The sequence below is a fragment of the Stigmatopora argus genome, chromosome 6 (genome assembly GCF_051989625.1).
Source record: "Stigmatopora argus isolate UIUO_Sarg chromosome 6, RoL_Sarg_1.0, whole genome shotgun sequence".
NCBI classification, from domain to species: domain Eukaryota; kingdom Metazoa; phylum Chordata; class Actinopteri; order Syngnathiformes; family Syngnathidae; genus Stigmatopora; species Stigmatopora argus.
Window position 1 is genome coordinate 19,120,350 of NC_135392.1, and position 23,491 is coordinate 19,143,840.

A 23,491-nucleotide genomic window follows, 5' to 3' on the forward strand; every position below is an offset into this window, starting at 1 on the left:
AGTGGAGTTTAAATAGACAAAACAGGCACTAATTTTGAATGACGCGCAGCTGTGTGAGCTCAACGGCAAGACAGGAGGGACAAACAAGTGTGGGGAAATGAACATTAGAACACGGAGAAAGCAATGGAAAAACAACAAGCTAGTCCTAACACAATGCGATTTGCGCATTTGTAAAAGTTTAAAAAAAAATACAGACGCTCCCCTACTTACGAACGCAATTGGTTCCGAGCGATTGTTCATAAGTTGAATTTGTTTGTAAGTTGATTCTGTGCTATATTTTGTATTATAATTTATGTTTAAGGCCGATATAAGTATATTGAAGGTTTATATAAGTGCATTTGTATGTTTAAGGCTTGTATAAGTAACACGCATTGGTTTGTACTGAAAAAAAAAACATTTAATAAAATGGAGAGAATATGTACAGTACTGTAGAGAGAGAGATAGATTTATGTATTAGAAACTGGCCAAAAGAAGCGACCTAATGACGATTGCACAGTTTTCTTCTTTTTTTCATCATAAATTATGCGGTAGCACTGTATGGCATCATTCAATTGATTTGCAAACTTTGTGCAACGATCAATATTTGGGTCCTGCTGCTCGATCTTTCTGTTTATAAATGGTACTGAATGTGCAACGCTCACCACTCTCACGCGCATCAAGCTTCGTTATTATTGCCACTCGTTTCAAATGAAATGGCTTGCCTCTTCCTTGCAACTCTCTCAATAGAAGCCTTTAGCTTTTTACCAACCATATTCAATATTGGATGCATGAGATATTTAATGATACAAATGAAAAAGGTTCTTTGCACACTGGAGATACATTCACGCACTTCCGCATTGCAACGAAGAAGAAGGTAGATGCTGGGTGAGCTGAGCTCTCACAGCGCCAGGCGTCGGTATTAGCGGCGGAAAGAAGTACTACTCCGAAAAAGGCCCGAAATACAAAATTGGACTTGCGAACATTTTTGGACTTAAACGCAATTTGCAGACATGTTCGTATGTACCGTTGTTCGTAAGTTGAATGTTCGTAAGTAGGGGAGCGTCTGTATGTATTAATTTTTTTAACCACAAACCTTTGTTTTGCTATATAAAAATATAAAAAGTCACATCCTGGCAAGGTAAATTATAATTATTGCACAATCTAAGACATTGCACATTGTTATTGCACACCCCGAAGTTATTCCACAGAAGGGATTGTGTGTCGTGCTAATGCAAGTTCAGAGTCCTGATGGCTGTGGGCAAAGCTAAGTCTATTTGTCCGTGCTTTGTGAGACCTGTAGCGTCTGCCAGAGGGCAGCAGCTGGAACAGGTTGTGACCAGGGTGGTATTGGTCCCTGACAATGTTCCCGGCTCTGCTGAGGTAGCGAGGGCTGGCAATGTCATCCAGTGAGGGTAGAGAGCATCCGATGATCTTCTGGGCGGTGTTGATCACTCTCTGCATGGCTTTTCTGTCTGCTGCCGTGCTTCTAGCGTACCACACTCTAATGCAGTATGCCAGGATGCTCTCCACAGTGGATTTATGGAAGGTTACCAGAAGCTTAGTGTCCAAGTTGTTCCTCCTGACTACCCTCAGGAAATGGAGTCATTTCTGGGCCTTCTTCACCACTGCCGTGGTGTTGGTAGACCAGGAGAGCTTGTCCGTGACATGGACCCCCAGGAATTTGAAGGACTGCACCCTGTCTACGCATACTCCATTTATGAGGAGTGGGGCCAGATCTGTGCTGCGTTTGAGAAAGTCCAGGATTATTTCTTTAGTTTGCGTGGTGTTTAGTGTAAGATTGTTCACCAAACACCACGAAGACAGTCTGTTGACCTCATCTCTGTAGGCAGACTCATCCCGCCCTGAGTTGAGTCCGACCACAGTGGTGTCATCGGCAAATTTGATGATGGAGTTAGAGTGGTGGGTCGGTGTAAAGTCGGATGTGTACAGGGAGTATAGAAGAGGACTCAGTACACAACCTTGAGGGGAGCCAGTGCTCAGTGTAATGGAGGAAGAGAGGTGGGGACCAAGTCTAACCGTTTGTGGACGGTTGGTTAAGAAGTTCTTAATTCAGCAGCAGATGGAAGAGGATAGTCCAAGGTGGGAGAGTTTGTCAGCCAGAATGTCTGGTATTATAGTGTTGAAGGCTGAGCTATAGTCAATGAAAAGCATCCTCACATGGCTCAGTGCTGTGTGTAGAGCTACGGCAATGGCGTTCTCAGTGGACCTGTTTGCTGTATAAGCAAACTGGTGAGGGTCAACTGAGGGAGGGATTGTATCCCTGATGTGGTGGGCAACCAACTTTTCAAAGCACTTCATGATAACAGGCGTAAGTGCAACAGGCCTGTAATCATTCAGGCTGTCAATGGTTGGCTTTTTAGGGACAGGGACAATGGTGGCAGATTTCAGGCAGGATGGGATGATGGATTGTTGCAGGGAACAATTGAAAATCTTTGTGAAAACCCCAGTCAGCTGGTCAGCAGAGGCTTTGAGCACCTTCCCAGGTACTCTGTTAGGGCCGGCAGCCTTCCTGGTGTTCACAGTCTGCAGTACCTGTCTCACTTCATGTTCCTGAAGCTTCAGTGTGCTGCTGCAAGGTGGTGGATGTGTTGAGACTGAATCCAATTTGTCAGTCTCAAAGCGGCAAAGAAAGGGTTCAGTTCCTCTGCTAGTGAGGCATCTGTGTTAACAGACACCTTATTATTGTCATTGTAATTGGTGATGTGTCGTATTCCCTGCCACGTCTTCTTTGGGTTATTTTCTGTGAAGTGCTCCTCAATTTTCCTTGTATATACTGCCTTGGCCTTTTTAATGCCTCTCTTCAGCTCTGCTCTGGCAGCGCTGTGTTGTAACTTGTCCCCTGACCTGAAGGCGATGTTACGGCATTTAATGAGTGCCTGTGTCTCACTGGTCATCCAGGGGTTTTGGTTAGGAAAAACCTGTATACGTTTATTAACAGTAACAGTGTCCGTACAGTTTTTGATGTAGAAAAGTACAGTGTCCGTGTAGTCCTGGATGTTGTGGTGTTCAAAAAGTTCCCAAATGGTGTGGGAAAAACAGTCCTGCAGCTGAGAAAGGACGTCCTTAGGCCATGTTTTTATTATCTTTATTTGTGGCCCTGTTAGCCTCCGGAGTGGGGTGTATGAGGGGTTGAGGGACAGGCGGAGATGGTCTGATCCAGCTAGGTGAGGGAGGAAAGTGGCTCTATAAGCATGTTTGATGTTAGAATAAACATGGTCTAGAGTTTTATTTCCTCTGGTGTGACACTTCACGTAATGAATAAATTTAGGCAGAACAGTCTTTAAACATGCTTTGTATAAGTCACCGGCGACAAAAAGGACTCCATCGGGCTGGTCAAGCTGCTGTTTGTTTATAGTCGCTAGCAGGAGGCTAAGTGCTGTGCTAACGTTAGCATACGGTGGGATGTAAACAGGCATTACAATGACTACCGTTAGCTCCCTAGGTAGATAGGAGAGTCTGCTCTAAATCAAGGGAACAGTGAGTGTTAATGATCCTAATGTCGCAGCACCAGTCGTTGTGTATGTACACGCAAAGACCCCGCCCCCCCTGCTCTTTCCGGAGTCTGTCGTTCTGTCCTGCCGGTGTAGCGTGCGGCTAGCTAACGAGACCGCGACATCGGGGATTCGCGGTTTCAGCCACGTTTCCGTGATCAAAATAATGTTGCAGTTCCTGACAAAGCTGTTGGTACCAAGCTGAAGTTCCAAATCGTCTATTTTGTGGGTGATGGATCTGGCTTTGGTCAAGAAGATACTCGGAAGCGGTGCTCTGTGCGGTTGTTTCCTTAGCTTAGCAGCTAGGCCTGCCCGGCATCCCCGCTTTTGCTTTCTTTCCCTTCGCTGCCTCCGTCGTACGTTAGTTGGGGTTTTGGCTGGTTTCGTTATGCTTTTTTCCGTGTGTGTCCTGTCCGAGTAATATCCTTTTGTGTTCACCTGTCGTTTCTCCGCCCCTGGTGTATCCCCGGCTTGCTCTCTCTTGTGTTACCCAGGTGTTCCTAATTGTAATCAACCATTGTCTGTCTATTTAAACCCAGTGTGTGTTTTGAGTCCTGGTCGGATCATCTGCTTTGTTTGCGTCATGCTAAGTTGCCATGTCATGTTTCAAGTTCCTCGTTTCCCCATGTCTTCCACGTCAGGTTTGCTTTTGTTATTTATCTCCTTGTTATTTTTCCTTGTTATTTTCTTGAATCATCTCCTGCCTCAATCATTAAAGTTTTTGTTAGAGGACTCCACTCCCCTGTTTGGTTCCCTGCATTTGGGTCCTACTCTACGTTCCAAGCTCGACACCGCACACGACCTAACAGATGGTACTCATCATTCTTCTTCCTCCAAATACAGTTAATTGAATTAGGACCAAAAAGTTCAATTTTTGTCACATCTGACCACAAAACCATCTCCCCTGACTCCTATGTATCATCTAAATGTTAATTGACAAAAAAACAGACCTAGGCATGTGCTGGTTTAAGCAGGGGAACCTTTCATGCCATGCACGATTTCAAACCATGATGTCTTTTTACATTACCAACTGTCACCTGGGAAACAGTGGTCCCAGCTCTTTTTAGATAATGTGTGTATTGGACTAACAGGTATCAAGTCCTCTCGTGTAGTTTTGTGCTGATTCCTTACCTTTCTTAGAATCTGAGAGCTACCACAAGGTGATATAATGACCGTCATGTTTCGCTCCTTCAATTTTCAATTGATTGCTCCAACTGAACATTTTTTCACCAAGCTGCTTGACAATTTCTCCATAGCCCTTTCTGGTGTCTTTTCACAGCTCTTTGGTCTTTGCCATGTTGCAAGTTTGAGTCTTACTGATTGTATGGGGTGGACATTTGGATTTTTGTATAGGCGCGAAAACGTAGTATGGTACATAGTAATAATAGGGGTGATGGTACTTTGCGTTTTTTTTTATTATCGTGCCCTAGTCTGGTCTATATTAGCCACGATATTCGAGGGATTACCGTACATATTAATGAACATACAGTAATCCCTTACTATTTCGCAGTTCAACTTTTGTGGCTTCACTACATCACGGTAGGATGGAGGCACCCCGAGCGAGAAACAGCAGACACAAGTATAGTGGGGCAAATAAGTATTTAGTCAACCACCAATTTTGCAAGTTCTCATACTTGAAAAGATTAGAGAGGCCATTGTCAACATGGGTAAACCTCAACCATGAGAGACAGAATGTCAGAAAATAACATTGTTTGATTTTTAAAGAATTTATTTCCAAATTAGAGTGGAAATTAAGTATTTGGTCACCTACAAACAAGCAAGATTTCTGGCTGTCAAAGAGGTCTAACTTCTTCTTACGATGTCTAACGGCAAAATTGTAGACCTGCACCAGGCTGGGAAGACTCAATCTACAATAGTTAAAATACTTGTTGTAAAGAAATCAACTGTGGGAGCAATTATTAGAAAATGGAAGACATACAAGACCACTGATAATCTTCCTCGATCTGGGGCTCCATGCAAGATCTCATCCCATGGCGTCAAAATGATAACAAGAATGGTGAGCAAAAATCCCGGAACCACACGGGGGGACCAAGTGAATGACCTACAGAGCTGGGACCACAGTAACAAAGGCCTATCAGTAACACCGCCAGGGACTCAAATCCTGCACTGCCAGACGTGTCCCCCTGCTGAAGCCAGTACACATCCAGGCCCGTCTGCGGTTCGCTAGAGAGCATTTGGATGATCCAGAAGAGGACTGGGAGAATGTGTTATGGTCAGATGAAACCAAAATAGAACTTTTTGGTAGAAACACAGGTTCTCGTGTTTGGAGGGGAAAGAATACTGAATTGCACCTGAAGAACACCATACACACTGTGAAGCAAGGCGGTGGAAACATCATGCTTTGGGACTGTTTTTCTGCAAAGGGACCAGGACGACTGATCTGTGTAAAGGAAAGAATGAATGGGGCCATGTATCGAGAGATTTTGAGTGAAAATCTCCTTCCATTAGCAAGGACATTGAAGATGAGATGATCCCAAACACACAGCCAGGGCAACAAAGGAGTGGCTTCGTAAGAGGCATTTCAAGGTCCTGGAGTGGCCTAGCCAGTCCCAACCCCATAGAAAATCTGTGGAGGTTGAAAGTCCGTGTTGCCCAACGACTGCCCCAAAACATCATGGATGGAGCATGGAGGAATGGGCCAAAATACCAGCAACAGTGTGTGAAAAGGTTGTGAAGAGTTCCAGAAAGTGTTTGGCCTCCATTATTGCCAACAAAGGGTACATAACAAAGTATTGAGATGAACTTTTGGTATTGACCAAATACTTATTTTCCACCACGATTTGCAAATGAATTCTTTAAAAATCAAATAATGTGATTTTCTGTTTTTTTTCTCCCACATTATGTCTCTCATGGTTGAGGTGTTGACAATTTGACAATTGTTGACAATTTCAGGCCCTTCTAATCTTTTCATGTAGGATAACTTGCACAATTGGTGGTTGACTAAATACTTATTTGCCCCACTGTAAGCGTACTCATGTCTGGCCAGTCTGAGCACGTTTAACTATAGTAAGGCCTGGCGTCCGGACGTCCGGCTGTCATTGACGGCGGTAGACGTCCGATTCATGTTGACTGCTGCGTTATATATCCACTTGATGGCGCTCTAATAACAGAAATAGCATCTGCACCTCAGTCAACATGAATCGGACGTCTACCGCCGTCAATGGCATCTTATTGATAATGTGTTCAATTTGGGACAATAATAGTATAAAAGAAGCAAGTTTGTCTATACCAGGGGTGGGCAAACTTTTTGACTTGCGGGCCAGAATCGATACTAATATTTGACAGCATTTGGACACGCAATGTAATTTATCAAACCTGGGGATTGAAATATAAGAAAAAAGACACAATTGAAGGTGAACATTTATTTTCAAATTTACTTTCAACATTAAGAACATATTATTATTCAACGAAAGAAAGCAGTCTTTAAATTGAGAGTGATGAGCGGTATTGCAGGGCAAAGGGAAATGAATGACGTCATTGATTTTTACTATAATTTGGACGTCGGTGGTCATTGATTTTTACTATAATTTGGACAACGTCGCCGGATTAAAAAGCCTAACGGGCCGCATATGGCCCGCGGGCCGTAGTTTGAAAAACATAGACACACTCCAATACGAGCGAATCCGGGGGCCGGGCGAGCGAGCAAATCCTGCGACGAATAACATGTACACACACGCCAATAATACGCAACTTATTGATAATTTTTAAATTAGATATTAATGCTCTTACATTGTCAATGCAATTACAAACTCACTCTCTCTCTCATGATTATAATTTTGAGAGCGAGAGATTACCTGGTTGATCGCTTTCAACAGTAAACTCTCTATCTCTCTCTCTCTCTCTCTCATGATTATAATTTTGAGAGCGAGAGATTACCTGGTTGATCGCTTTCAACAGTAAACTCTCTCTCTCTCTCTCATGATTATAATTTTGAGAACGAGCAAACCCGGCGACGAAACGTCCGTTCGACGAAATGTCCAGCGGCGAATCCGTCAACCAAACGTCCGTTCGACGAAACGTCCGTTCGCCGAAACGTCCGTTCGACCAAACGTCCGTTCGACCAAACGTCCGTTCGACCAAACGTCCGTTCGACCAAACGTCCGTTCGACGAAACGTCCGTCGACCAAACGCCCGTCGACCAAACGCCCGTCGACCAAACGCCCGTCGACCAAACGCCCGTCGACCAAACGCCCGTCGACCAAATGCCCGTCGACCAAACGCCCGTCGACCAAACGCCCGTCGACCAAACGCCCGTCGACCAAACGCCCGTCGACCAAACGCCCGTCGACCAAACGCCCGTCGAACAAACGCCCGTCGAACAAACGGCCGTCGACCAAACGGCCGTCGACCAAACGGCCGTCGACCAAACGGCCGTCGACCAAACGGCCGTCGACCAAACGGCCGTCGACCAAACGTCCGGTCACGAGAGAATTTACATATAAACTACTGCTCTACTTACAAAATTTTCAAGTTACGAATTTTTTTTGGGAACCATTTAATTTCGTAAGTAGGGGTACGACTGTATTGAAAAAGTGTAAATAGTTGAACTTACAGTGAAAATAGTTCCTCTTCACTTAATTTAAATGAAAAAACATGTTATTGGGAGCTTTTGTCCAAGTCTTTTTCGTTAGATTCAAGATGCATTGGATAATCGATGGAATCTTTTGGAGGTTCCGTAGGGGATCTTTTCAGGAAGAGCTTTTGCGAGAAGTTTTCAGTGCACAAGAAAGATGTTGATGGGCAGTTGTGACCGCTGTTTCTTTTTTTGTAGAAATACGATTTTGTACAAGGACATGACACTGTCAAGGCGATTGCCATGTTCTAAGGCTATGATCATGTCATCGTTAATGTCTAGGACATTTTGTTTCAAACTGTGAGTCATATTGAAAGCTTTGTGCCAATTTCTCAAAGTTCCAAGTCCACCATCATCTTTATCGCCGTCATTGTTTTGGTGGAAATTAAACTTCCACTTCGCTCCTCCGGGCCGTCCAGCCGTGTTACCCGCCCAGAGAGCTCTGTTTTCAGGTAAGAGCAATGACGTCAGCCCACTGCCCGGACTTAAAAGGAAACTCAATTTCCACTTTTCTCCTCTGCGGGGTCTAGCCATCTTAGCTGCCCAGAGAGCTCTATTTTCCGTGTGCGGTCGTTTGGTCGCCGGTCTTTTGGTTGCCGGACTTTTGGTCGCAATCTTTTGGTCGCCCGGACCCAAACAACGGCCGACCAACAGATTATCCACTTAAATATTTTACCATTTTAGCTGAAACACCAAAAGGGCTGGATGGAGTGAAGATGAAATTACACGATAGAAGATATCCTAGTCCAATATCAATTGACCTGCACTGTCTGTTTGTGCATTAAATGGTTTTCAAGTTTGGGATAACGTTCAGAAACACATTAGACAGAAAACAATCGTCTCATTTTCTGAACTTTATCCTCACTAGGGTCATGTGGGGTGCTGCAGCCTATCCCAGCTGACTTCGGGCCAGAGGCATGGGACACCCTGAATTGGTGGCCAGCCAATCGCAGGGCACAAGGAGACAAACAGCCATTCACGCTCACACTCATACCTAGGGGCAATTTAGAGTGTCCAATCAGTCTACCTCGCATGTCTTTGGAATGTGGGAGGAAACCGGAGTACCTGGAGAAAACCCACGCAGGCCCGGGGGGAACTTGCAAACTCCACACAGGTGGACCGACCTCGATTTGAACCCAGGTCCCCCACTGTGAGGCCGACGCGCTAACCACTCATCCGCCAGAGACGGACCGCTCCAGACAGAAAACACGTTTACTCAGTGGTGTGCCATCAGGGCCTTCAAGGCCTTCTCTGCTGTTCTAAAAAATATCTAAATCACAGACTGATGTTAATTATATTTTGCCCATGAATACTTATTAAATAATTCCAAATTGTCTGTCAGCTTCCTTTCATTGCTTTCCCCCTGGTTGCACTGCTTCCAGATGTGTGTTTTCCGTGTGCGGTCGATTGGTCGCCGGTCTTTTGGTCGCCGGTCTTTTGGTCGCGGTCTTTTGGTCGCGGTCTTTTGGTCGCGACAACGGGCGACCAAAAGACTGGCGACAAAACAAGGTAAAACAACACGGTCTACGCATCAATAAAAGCCAACAACGGCCATGAGCAGTTTCACTGAGCCGACGTGTGAGTGTATAAGAGTTTGTATGTACATGCGTTGTCCCTTTAAGAAGCTACGTCCATCAGGGTCTTAGCAAGTTCTCCAACAAAAAACAATAAAAGTCTGGGAAATTTGGAGCTTTTCTTTAGCCTAATAATTAATAGGGCATTAAGTATGACTAAATAATAATTTGCAGTTTGTATTTAGGGAATTTGAGCAACGATTTAAATGCTAATTATCCATAACCTTCCGGGCGACCAAAAGACCGGCGACCAAAAGACCGGCGACCAAAAGACCGGCAACCAAAAGACCGGCGACCAAAAGACCGGCGACCAAACGACCGAGTACCCTATTTTCGGATGAAGGCCACACCGTCCGCCATAACGTCGCTTGGAGCTCGCACTTTGACACATTTCAGAGAAATTTCACCATTAGCTCTGCGACCCCGAGGCTCCTGGCCGTCCAGTCCCTTTAGCGAGTTCTATTTTCGGCTAAAGTCGATAGCATTTTCCGTAAGGTTGCCCGGTCTCGCATTTCTGAAAATAAAAATCCACCCTCACCGAGGCTTCCTTCCATCCAGTTCGCTAAGCGTGCTCTATTTTCGGTTAATGGAGCTATTTGATCAGTACAGACGCTCCCCTACTTACGAACATACGACTTACGAACAAAGGTACATACGAACATGTCTGCAAATTGCGTTTATGTCGAAAAATGTTCGTAAGTTCGATTTTGTATTTTTTTCCGAGTAGTGCTTCTTTCCGCCGCTATTACCGACACCTGGCGCTGTGAGGGCTCAGCTCACCCAGCATCTACCTTCTTCTTCGTTGCAATGCGGAAGTGCGTGAACGTATCTCCAGTGTGCAAAGAACCTTTTTCATTTGTATCATTAAATATCTCATGCATCCATTATTGTATATGGTTGATAAAAAGCGGAAGGCTTCTATTGAGGGAGTTGCAAGGAAGAGGCAAGCCATTTCATTTGAAACGAGTGGCAATAATAACGAAGCTTAATGCGCGTGAGAGTGGTGAGCGTTGCACATATACCAACCATATTCAATAATGGATGCATGAGACAACTTGAATCGTTCGACCGTCAGTACGATTTATAAACAGAAAGATCGAGCAGCAGGACCCAAATATTGAACGTTGCACAAAGTTTGCAAATCAATTGAATGATGCCAAACAGTGCTACCGCATCATTTATGATGAAAAAAAGAAGACAACTGTGCAATCGTCGTTAGATCGCTTCTTTCGGCCAGTTTCTAATACATAAATCTCTCTCTCTCTCTATACAGTACTGTACATATTCTCTCCATTTTATTAAATGTTTTTTTCAATACAAACCAATGTGTGTTACTTATACAAGCCTTAAACATACAAATTCACTTATACAGTGGTACCTCGAGATACGAGCTTAATCCGTTCCGGGACTGAGCTCGTATGACAAGATACTCGTAACTCGAGGTAAACTTTCCCATTGAAATGAATGGGAAACAAATTAATTCGTTCCAACTCTCTGAAAAAAACACCAAAAACAGGATATTGGATTGAAAAAAATGTTTTATTTCTTATAATTCGCCATATATTGACAAAGTAATAAATGACGAGTGGTTTAATAGAAATAAAGTGTTTAATCTAACTAAAATTGGGCGGATTTCACCGAGGGGAGAGAGAGACGCACAAAAGGGGCGGGGGGCTTCGGTTTGTTTTCCACACGACGCACTCGTAAACAGAACAAACACTCCACCCTCACGTTCGCTATCCATGGGCTGTTTGCTGTCGTACTATTCCCTTCAAAATATTCCGAAAATGATGCACACAAATGTCCTCACAATCGGAGAACGCACGACCACTTGCCAACGAGCAGCAGTCTTATCAGCGATCGCCCCGCTGCTCATGGGAGCTTTGGGGGCGCTGGCTAGCGGCTCCCTTTTAGCTTGTAGCATCTGTGTTCGCATCCCCTCGAACGGCGCCTATGATAGAGTTGCTACCGGGGATGCTGTAGCGAGCCAGTGCCCCCGATGTTCTTATGAGCAGCCAACGAGCAGAGTCTTTTATCAGCGATCGCCCCGTTGCTTATGGGAGCTTCGGGGGCGCTGGCTAGCGGCTCCTTTTAGCTTGTAGCATCTGTGTTCGCATCCCCTCGAACGGCGCCTATGATAGAGTTGCTACCGGGGATGCTTTTGCGAGCACGAGTATACTTCATTACCCAGAAAGCCCTCTTTTCACCGCGCATGCGCGTTGTGCGTTTCCTGGTCTAAATAGCTCACCCGGTGCTCGTAAATATTGTTATACACGAAAGATATGCCAAAAAAAATGCCATGGCAACCTGGCTTGGTCGCATCACAAAATTTTGACCGCATCACGGGCGAATTATTCGATCGAAATTTCCCCCGTAAGACGAGCATTCCGTATGACGAACGGTCGTATGACGAGGTACCACTGTATAAACCTTCAATATACTTATATAGGCCTTAAACATAAATTATAATACAAAATATAGCACTGAATCAACTTACAAACAAATTCAACTTATGAACAATCGCTCGGAACCTAACTCGTTCGTAAGTAGGGGAGCGTCTGTATTTACTACTTGTCCGCAGGCGCCTGATGGTGTTTTGGAGGCTTCAATACTTCATTTCCCACAATGCAATGATAGCCCACAAACTCACTGGAATGTACAGTGCTTGCGGAGCTCACAAAAAATGTTAAACGGTGGGAGGCAGAGTACATGTTCATAGAGGTAAAAGGAAAACATCTGTGTGGAGAAAGTGTTGGGGACTGCGGAAGGGGGGCGAGGGGTCTGAAGCAAGTAGCGAGAAACATTGAGTGAATAAGTGACAAGTTTATTAGAATGTGGGGGTTTGCCAGGTGGAGAGGTGGTGGCGACCAACGTAAAGATAAACATGGATGCCTAACAGTTGGCAGTTAGACGGTGTCACAGGAAGCTGAGATATCCGACAATGGGCGTGCAGTTCAGGTCTTGGAAGCAAAAGAAAGATTATGAAACGATGGTCAAGGTAGAAATGATTAGTAAGCGAGAATAAACTGACGAGTATACCAGACAAGTTGATCAGGCGACGTGGTGGAGCGTCCACTGGGTTTTTAAAGCTGGCTGATGGTAATCGCCATTAGCTGTTGGAGCTCCACCTATCTGAAGTCTGAGCTGTAAGCAGGCAAACCCCCTCTCAGGAGGGCTGGGCAGAGGCTCTAGCCGAAAGTGTGGCTGTAATGAAATGATATAATCGACGAAGGCACTATGAAATATCCAAGAAACTTCTCACTAGTTTTTATTTCAACTGAACTTTTACTTTTGTTTCCACACAAGTTTTTTCTTTAAAGTAAGTAATATTTTGTACCATAGATTTTCAATTTCATTTGAATGATTTTTTTTCATTCATATTTATTTTTCATTTAATAAACAATGAGAGCACCAAACAGTTTTTCCACAATTTGCTATTTGAAAACAGTAATTGCTCGGATAAGACAAGAAAAATTGCATTATTGCATTTTCAGTTCCTTAATTCTGCATTTTCATTTCTGCATTAATCTTGATATTAAGAAACATTTTATTTTTGAAGGACATGTAATTTTTTGCAGTTTTTCTGTTGATTTTTTTCTCATGAAAAGACTGAAAGAAGCATACGGATATCCCTTTTTTAATTTACTAATGTAAAAGGCATGCGATTTATCTTAAAAGAAAGTAGTTTTTTTCTGTATTGCCTTTTAAAATGCTTTCACTGGAAATGACTGACAGAGCCATAAAATATGGGATTTTTCATTCAGCCATTAAATAATATTTAGTACACTGTGTTGGGTCTTGGTCCAAAAGGCTATTTGTAATTATTTCATGATGTTTTAATATACATTCAACCAGCTGTGTACATCGTTGAGGATTTTTCATACGATGCCATGTCATTGAATTTAAGTAATTGTGACGTGGTAAACTACCGTAATTACTCGAATATAACACGCAGATTTTTGCTATATAATTAATTCCAATAGTTGGGGGTGCGTGTTATAATCAATAACTATTTTTTTTTTTTTTTTTTTTTTTGTGTCTTGTTACATGGCCCTTAGCCTGGTGCTTTTTCTTGCCAAATAAATTGAATTGAAATTGAATTGAATAAAATAAATTACAAATTTTCGATTGAAAAAAGCATTGTCAAACTCACTTTGACGCACGGATTTTACGTCATCTCGTAGAGCCGACGCACGGATTTTACGTCATCTCGTGAAGCCGACGCACGGATTTTACGTGATCTCGTAAAGCCGAGACCACCACTGCCCCCCTCTAGCCTCGTACCCGTCTCAGTTCACCTTCTCTCAGTTCAGTGTTATAATCAATAACTAAAATAAATTACAAATTTTCGATCGAAAAAAGCATTGTCAAACTCACTTTGATGCACGGATTTTACGTCATCTCGTAAAGCCAATCGGATGATGTGTTGTGGGAGGAAGAGGAAGTGGATGAAGGAAGCGTGGATGTTGATAGGATTCTCAACGAAGAGATGTATGAGAGGACAGACAAAGAGAGAGAGGAACTCTTCATTTGAAGGATTCTAATGAATAAAATTGTTTGAACAAAACAATCGTGAAACGAAGAAAAAAAGGTAAGATTTCTGATTTTCGTCAGCGGGAAATTTTAGGTGCGCACTATATTCGAGTACTGCGTTTTTCCAGATTTTTTTGGCCCAAAATTACCTGCGTGTTATTTTCGAGTGCGCGTTATATTCGAGTAATTACGGTAGATTTATTTAGTATGTTGGAGATGGTAATCTTTGTTGTTTTTCTGTATGATGCATGTTTTCTGTAGACCTTCACGACTTTCCTCCAGACAGCAGGAGTCCTCAGACAGCTTATGAAGGCCTTGGAACATTTCTAGCATGCCAGCCACCTCTACATTATCCAGGTATCATTTTAATATTAAACCATTGTCATGCAAATCACACACTTACAAAAGTACAGAATGACTTACTCGGACATTAAATAAATTCACACTAGATCAGGGGTCGGGAACCTTTTTGACGAAGAGAGCCATAAACAACTCATATTTTCTAATGTTATTCCTTGAGAGCCATACTCCGCATTTAAAAGTCAAAATACATGTAAATGGGTGCCTATGTTTTTAGTAATTTCACCACTTTTAAATTGGAAAAAAATACTTTTGACATTCTTATTCAGTTGCTAATAAATGAGAGTATGCATTCCAGAAGAGTCTAATGCAAAAAAATGAAGATTAAAGCAGCTCTCGATGTAGTATATGGTTTCCATGTTTTAGCTCACAGGTTAGTGGAGAGCCAGATGCACCCATCAAAAGAGCCACATTGGCTCCCGAGCCATAGGTTCCCTACGCCTGCACTAGATGTATGTATATTGCTTGTATATCAGCATTTTGCTTGATTAGTGATAAAAACCATCTTTTCTTTTTACAGCTTTATCCTACCGATGGCTCCTCAATGAGTTTCCCAACTTCATAAAGAAAGATGATAGCCGTTGGTTTGTTTCCCAGGTAACCGGTAATCTTTACCTTGCCAAAGCGGAGCCCAACGATACTGGAAACTACTTCTGCTTCACTACCATCAACATGGAAATTAGTACAAAGAGTACATTCAGCAAAGCTAACCAACTCACTGTTTTAGCAGAAGGTAAGCTGAAACCTCAATGTCTTGCTGACACTCTTTCAGTACTTGCCACAACATACATTACATAGCCTGCAAAGTATTTTTTAAACACAGACAAAAACTTTGATATAGTGCACCGAGCATTGCAGAAGAACATGCTGAAATTACAGAGACGGAAAACTTTCTGACAACTGCTCACAACGACGTATATTGATGTCTAGAAGACTCCTTACACTCAGTTGTCCCCCAAGGCTCTGTCCTGTGTACTATTGATCATCCAACCCCTTTCGAGTAATTTTCCACAAATTCTTTATCCTCTTTCATTGCTTCATGGGCGACTGCAACCCCATCTTCCTCTCCCACCTCTTTTTATACCAGAAATCGATGCCTGGTTCTCGTGCGAATTCATGACATTCAACAATGGCAAAATTCTTCTGGTCGGCCCAAAATGTACTTCTTCCAAAGTTAGCAGTGTCTCCATCTCGGTCAAACATTCCTTTTGTTTCCCCTTTTGCCTCAAGTTAAGAGTTTGTGGCAGCACAGTACCATTCCATTCATTCCAGCCTACTTCACTCTGCGCTATATCAATTGACTCCACCCTTCCCTATCTCCTCTGACCTCCGCTTTGATCCTCTGCCTGGTTATCTCTAGCTTCAAGTGGTCAAATTCAGAATTTAATTTTAACTGTTCTTTCTCAAGTCATTCTTAATCTTTCACCTCCAAATCGGTCTGACCTCTTCCACATCACCATTTCAACTGAAATCATCTCTCATAGCCGTCCTCCTCTGACCACGTCACGTCTTAGCACCATGGAAAGCTGGGCCTTCGGTTACTCTGCTCCCCAACTTTGGAACTCTCTGCGACTGCAATTTTGATATTCACAACTCACCATGTCTTTCCACTTTAAAATGCAAAGTCAAAACTCACTTCTTTAAGATTGCCTACTCACTTTAGGTGTGCCATGTAATTTTTTGTAGTTTTTGTTTTTAATACGATTTTTGTATTTCTTATTATCAGTATTGATTTTAAAACTGAAGTTTCTTTATGCCCACTGTCTTTCAGGTTCTGACAGGTGCTTCCAAATGTATTATATTATTGCTACATTTAGATGTACTGCACTTGCTGTGAATTTGAATTGAATGCCTTTATTGTCATTTTAGAAATACAATGAGATTTAAAATTTCACCTTACAGTGCACTCATAACTAAGTAGTCATAAATAAAGATTTATACATATTAAAAAGAAGTGAGGTATAAACAAAGTGACTAAAGTGGTTAGCAGCACGTGAGGTGGCAATGGCATTTTAGTGCAAGTATCGAATTGCAAGATAAACATTTGCAGTGCTAAGACTGAAGTAAAAGTCTGACAAGATTCCTTATTGATATGCATCTGACAGTGTTATGGCATTCTACATATGCAGTGACAGTACTTAATTAAGTTGAGATTAAGTGCTCTTAGGTGCAAAACTCGAGTTGAGTATGGTGACGGCTTTTGGGAAGCAACTGTCCCTGAGTTTGTTTTGGGTGGTATGATCCCGTAGCGCCGGCAAGAGGGCAGCAGGACCATCCTTATATTTTATGCACATTTACTGGCACAAAATGCTCCCAGAATTGGATTTTATCAAATACAATGGTTTAAGAGCTCTAGCAAGAAACCGGTCCATATTATTTCAACATTTCTATATATTACTAGATCTATACAGTAAACAATTATAAATTCAAATGCACTGCTGGTTTGACTTTAGCCAATCCAAAGAAGTCAGCGCCAAGCATCAAAGTAGGCTTCCCAGCAGAGACCTACGCCCTTGCTGGACACACTGCCCATTTAGAGTGCTTCGCCTATGGAAAGTAAGTTGAAAAATGTTGTCACTGGAACTTTTAATCCCATGCCTTTCACTCGGGACACTTACTATCAGGGTTATTTTGAAAATACACCTAACATCTAGCAAAAAAATATCCAGAAGATGAATGTAATTCTTTTATTGAAAAGACTTGTCAACAAACAAACACATCAGCGACAAGATTCAGAAAGCCTTCTACCAATATAAAAAACTAGAAAGTGGGGCGTGCAATATTATTTGGCCCCAAACCACATTATGCTGCAATTACAGTTGCAAGTTGATTGGGGTATGTCTATCATTTTGTCACATGTAGGGACATAAATTCTTGCCCATTCATCCTTGCGAAACAGCTTGAACTCAGTGAAGTTGGATGAAGACCGTTTGTGAACAGCAATCTTCAGCTCTGCCCACAGATTCTCGATTGGATTCGATTGACTTGGCCATTCCAACATGTGGATACGTTTATTTGTGAACCATTCCATTGTAAATTTGGCTTTAAGTTTTGGCTCATTGTCCTGTTGGAAGATAAATCTCTATCCCAGGCCATCTTCAAGAATGGTCACGTATTTGCTCCATTCATCTTCCCATCAACTTTAACCATCTTCCTGTCCCTGCTGTGGAAAAGCAGGCACAAAGCATGAGTCTGCCACCACTATGTTTGATAGTGGGCATGTTGTGTTTAGAGTGATGAGAGCTGTGTTCCTTTTTCGGCAAACATATTGTTTTGCATTGTGGCCAAAGAGTTTGATTTTGGTTTCGTCTGACCAGAGCACCTTCTTCCACGTTTGGTGTGTCTCCCAGGTGGCTTGTGGCAAACTTTACACAAGACTATATGTATCTTGGAACCTTGAGATCACAGAGCACGGAGACATGATTACACACAGGTCAATTCTATTCATCATCAGTCAACATTCAGAGATCCTCACTGAACTTTTGGAGTGAGTTCGCTGCACTGAAAGTAAAGGGGCCAAACAATATTGCATGCCCAACTGTAGGTACGTATGTATGTAGGTTTGTATATATCTATATCAGCGGTCTCGAACCGGTCCTCAAAGGGCCGCAAGGGGTGCAGGTTTTCATTCAAACCGAACACCTTTTGCAAGTGTAATCAGTTGTTTGCAGCCAGGTGCTACTTATTTTAGAAGCCCCTTATTGGTTAAACTGTCGACACCGGATCGGTTTAACCAAAGACCAGGACCCACTGTGGCCCTTTGCGGAATTGGTTGGAGACCCCTGATCTATATATATATTGGTTCCAGAACTTTTTTCATAACTTATTTTTCTTATATAGGACATTAGTTCATCAAATTCTCAAATTCCTTCCACGGTCCACAAAATATAACAACCAAGCCCTTTGAAAATGATCAAAGTGTCCCAATTTGGTATGACAGATGTGAAAAACACAAACAGAAAATGATGGGCCGAAAAGAGAAAATGATGAGAAAATTATTTATTAATGTATTGAAATGAACAACAAGCATGCAAAAACATTTTCTTTTCGTGCAGTAGTAAAGTGCAGTGTATGAAGGAAGCTTATGTTATGCACATAAATCTTCCCAAGGGAGCGGTATGAACCACACTGCGAGAAGTCAAAACAATTGAAAGTCCTCTGGATCTTCCCAAGGGAGCGGTGTGAACGACAGTGTGAGAAGTCGATGGTTCTCAAAACATTCATTGCAAGCAAATATATAATAATGTAAGACTAATAATCCTAAGTGAAGCAAAGCGTTCTTAATTGCAAGCAAATATACAATAATGTAAGACTAAAAACCCTAACAATGCAAACAAAATTAGAATTAAGTTTAGTGTTGGTTCGATTAAACTTATTTTTGAGGTTGTCTGCATCGTAATCCAAGTTCATTTAAATTAGTTTATGTTTTGTTACGAGTGTGTTGCCGTGCAAAAAGCTCCCCCCTCTCTGTCCGTCTCTCTCTCCCCCTTCGAAATCCGTATAATTTTAGTACTATTAAACACATTTTAGTAATATTAAACCACTAGTTATGTTACTTTGTTAATAGATGGCGAATTAGAACAAATAAAACATTTTTTCCAATCCAATATCCTGTTTCTGGTGTTTTTTCAGAGGGTTGGAACAAATTAATTTGTTTTTAGTTCATTTCAATGTGAAAGTTTCGTTTGAGTTACGAGAAAATCAACATACGAGCTCAGTCCCAGAACGAATTAAGCTCGTATCTCGAGGTACCACTGTCTACAGCTCCAAAGGATCAACTGTCTCTCCATTTCATTGTTCTGTACAAGATAGGCCAATCCAAGGAGTTGTCACTTTTAATGCTTCCTTCTGCTTCAAAAGCATAGAGAACAGGGCCTGATTATTCATTTCATTCACACCAATAATCTTAAATAATGAACTCCGTGACGACAAACGGTGGTCAAAAGAAAGTTGTGGGTGGCTCAAAGTGGAAGTAAGGCAAGCTGCTACTGGCACAATTTCAAAATAAAATAATGGAAACAGGAAATGCATTTATGTTTTGGGGAATTTCATAACTTGCATACCTGTCAACCTCTGCCAATAACTGCCCTTATAAATGATTATGATTCCCCTTACAAACAGGTATGAACTTGGTTCAATATATATATATAGATCTATAGATAGCAAATTGGTAAAAACTTGTGAAATGTCCCTTTAAAAAAAAAGAAGAAAGAATCAGCTATATATATATATATATATATATATATATATATATATGTCATACCTGTCAACCTCTGCCGATAACTGCCCTTATAAATGATTATGATTCCCCTTACAAACCCCCAAAAAACCTTACAAACACCGTCAGACTCGTACGGTGTTTGTAAGGTTTTTTGGGGGTTTGTAAGGGTAATCATAATCATTTATAAGGGCAGTTATCGGCAGAGGTTGACAGGTATGATTGATATATATATATATATATATATATATATATATATATATATATATATTATTATATATATATATATATATATATATATATTATTATATATATATATATATATATATATATATTATTATATATATATATATATATATATATATATATATATATATATATATATATATATATATAGTATGTATATATTGGCTGGTCACTCCACCCAGGTTGCCGTTCTGCATGTTGCAGCGACCTTTCTTCTCCACGTAGCGCTGCCGCTTTCACTTGACCACCGGCGCGCACGTGTCATTGTTCACCAGCCGAACTTCGCATTTTTCGAGGTACGCAACTGCAAATTCTCGTATGGACTAAGACACCCCGCCTCCGACCCCGAAGAATAAAAATATGAACCAGCATTATGATGTAGATATGGCCGTGAAAATGGCATGATGATAGGACGTCAAAAAACTGCATTGGGCCACTCAGAAGGAGACTGACTACAACATTGGTCATGGAGCCATTGAATTTGGCAATCGTCTTGACAGTGTCAAGACAACAACAAGAGCAATATTTGTTCAAGAAAAATGCCTCTCTATCCTGACGAAGAGGAGTTAGACTAAAGCTCCAATAACCAGTTTTTTTAATTATTTAAATGAAGCGTAGGGAACTATTTTCACTGAGTACATTACTTAAAGTATTTAATTTTATTTTAGATTACCGTATTTACTCGCGTATAAGGCACTTTTGTCGGACAAAAAATGATAACTGAATCGAGGGTACGGCTTATGCGCATAAAACACGACATGCATAAAACTGCAAGTTGACAACGCAATAACGTCATGACGCAAGACAATGCAGCCGATACGGTCATTTATTTCAAAACAAAGAAAAGATAAACAGATAAAACGCTCAAAAAAATATTTTCACGTCTATGAATGAAATTCAAGAAAAAAACGTATCTTGCATAAAACGTGAAAAACTCACGTACCCGTCACTGCTCGCTCGGAGCATGGCCATCTTACCTAGGGCGCTGCCATCTGACCTTAGTTGAATGTGCTCTGACTGGCCAGACGCCAGTAGCCTTGATTTTGAAATAAAACAAAATTACAATTTGATTTTTTTCCATTTTATTTCTTGTTCGAAAGTGACAACTATTGCAGTAATATGAACCATCGAAAGAATTGACATATTTTGACATTAGACGCGATATGGCTATTTAATTTCTGTAATTAGAAAGCATTAGGTTCTCATCAAGATAGACTTCTATCTTTTTTCAAATTGAATAATTTGATATTTTGCATTTACAAAGACAGGCATATAAACTTCCTTTTGATATTGACCCTAATAATGTGCTTTTGTTTCATACAGTATCTCAGAAATACCACATGTGATGATTTTTCTTAAGAATTTCCCTTCCAAGTAACACATTTGTACTCCCTAATAAAACCATAAATCTGGAGGTGAAATTTGTGAATCAGGGGGCGGCTTACACGTGAGAAATTTTAAAATTTAACAGTTTTAAGGCAATTTTAAGGGTGCAGGCGGGCGGCTTATATTTGAGTAAATACGCTATATTTAGATGTTAATATATTATAGTCTTTTCATATGCCTGGAACTGTGATATTTAATAAATACACTTGATAATTGTACTTATGTACTTGTATTTTTGTATAGGCGCGAAAACATGTAATATGGTATGTAGTAATAACGGGTGATCCTACTTTGCGGTTTTTCAATTATCGTGGCCATGTCTGGTGTACATTATCAGTGAAAAATGAGGGATTAGTATACATGTTTCCACGCATACGAACACGGATATTACGTCTATAATGACCGCGGAGGGAGATATTTCAGCGCCGCAGGGCAAATTTTCATATGCTTTATTTATTTTAAGACATTAATAAATCGTTTCCTTATGATTTTCTCTCATTTTTGTGTTTCCTCACATCTTTCATACAAAATTGGGACACTGACCAATTTGATAGGGTCTAGTTGGTAGTTGTGTGAAGACGGTGGAACGAATTAGAGAATTTACATGTAAAGTACACCTCTCTCTACTCACAAAATTTTCAAGTTACGAAAAAAGTCTTGGAACCAATTAATTTGGTAAGTAGAGGTATGACTGTAGTATTTAGTTATATAGTCATATATATATATTAGTTACACTGGTGTGTTTTTCCAATTCTTGTTTTGCTTTCAAGTCCATGTAGATTCCGCTGGCTTTTTCGCAGATTATCGACTCGGTCACGCGATCTCCCGCTAACTGTTTATCTTTTAACCATATTAAACGAAGGCCCTCCATCTCGTTATGAATGTCACTGCGCAGCTTGGAAATGATGGTTAGCCCTTCATTGCACTGGCTTGCTTTGGACCCATTGTTTTTCCCTTAATTTTGCACTTATTAATGCAAAAAATGCAACCTGAACGGCCGGTGCTTGTAGATATCTTCACTCGAGGGAGATGTGGCGAGAAAGACAGAGCGATGCTGTTCTCATAATCAGCCTCTCGCATACTTGACCACTGGCGGCCGCATCGGGAACCGTCTCGTATGCTCGTATCTCAAATTTGTCTCGTATCGCAAGGCAAAATTTTTCCCCGTATATCAAATTTTCGTATCTTGGGACACTCGTATGTCAAGTTATTACTGTACATTGATACCTCAACTCACGAATGCTACGGAATTTTAAGGTGACGAAAAACTTTGCTATGTAAATTACTGTTCAAGATACAAAACCCGTCTAATTTAGGAAAGATCAAGCAAAGTACAACCTCAGATACCTTGATTTAGCAGCTTTGAATAGTGTTCCTCTTGAGTGCCCTTTTGCAGGCAAGACAGGTTCACTTGCCAGTCACCTCACTCACAAAACCCATGCAGGATAGCCTCATTCACTCAAGCGACCCTACTATACAATTCCTGTATTTGATCTTTTTTCTTATTATATTATAGTGCTGAAGTTGGTATCCTATTATCTTTCAACACCTCAATGGCTTTCCGTCCTTGTGGCTTGATGGGATTCATAAAGCCACTGCGAATGGGAAGGTTAGCATGCTGTAGAAGCCAGTTACTTTATCAAACTAGGGGAGGAGGGAAGGAAGGAGAGATGGATTGTTGGGGAGGAGGGGTGGAGAGCGACAATGCAGAAGAGCTGGATTGTTTGGTTTTGTTTGGTTCGGGGTTGTGGCATCATTTTAATAATAATTGCTCTGTTTTTACATACATTCACACATTTGCATACATATTTCATGCAAAATTGGGATACCTACTTTTATCATTTTTAAAAGGTTCATAGTGGCTATAATGTAAAATGCTGCTCCACTTATGAAAATCAAAGTTACAAAAGAATTTCTAGAACCAATTAATTTCATAAGTAGAGGTACCACTGTACATTAATTACAAGGACATAAAATGTACAAAATAAGATGAATAGTCTTTAAAATGTAGCTGCCCCCCAAGTAAATGAAATAATCCACATATATCTATAAGGAGAGAAAAAAGAGAGTAAAAACCAAGCATCTGTGT

The 23,491-nt window shown here is 41.3% G+C and overlaps 1 protein-coding gene across 1 annotated transcript in view; it reads left to right on the forward strand.

Moving 5' to 3' along the window:
- cntn2 (contactin 2) overlaps window positions 1-23,491 on the forward strand; it is a 78,008-nt gene that overhangs the window by 17,083 nt on the left and 37,434 nt on the right. The window contains exons 6-8 of the mRNA XM_077602137.1: window positions 14,454-14,549; window positions 15,073-15,285; window positions 17,006-17,108. Coding sequence (XP_077458263.1) covers window positions 14,454-14,549; window positions 15,073-15,285; window positions 17,006-17,108 — 412 coding nt within the window. The remainder of the gene's footprint in view (window positions 1-14,453; window positions 14,550-15,072; window positions 15,286-17,005; window positions 17,109-23,491) is intronic.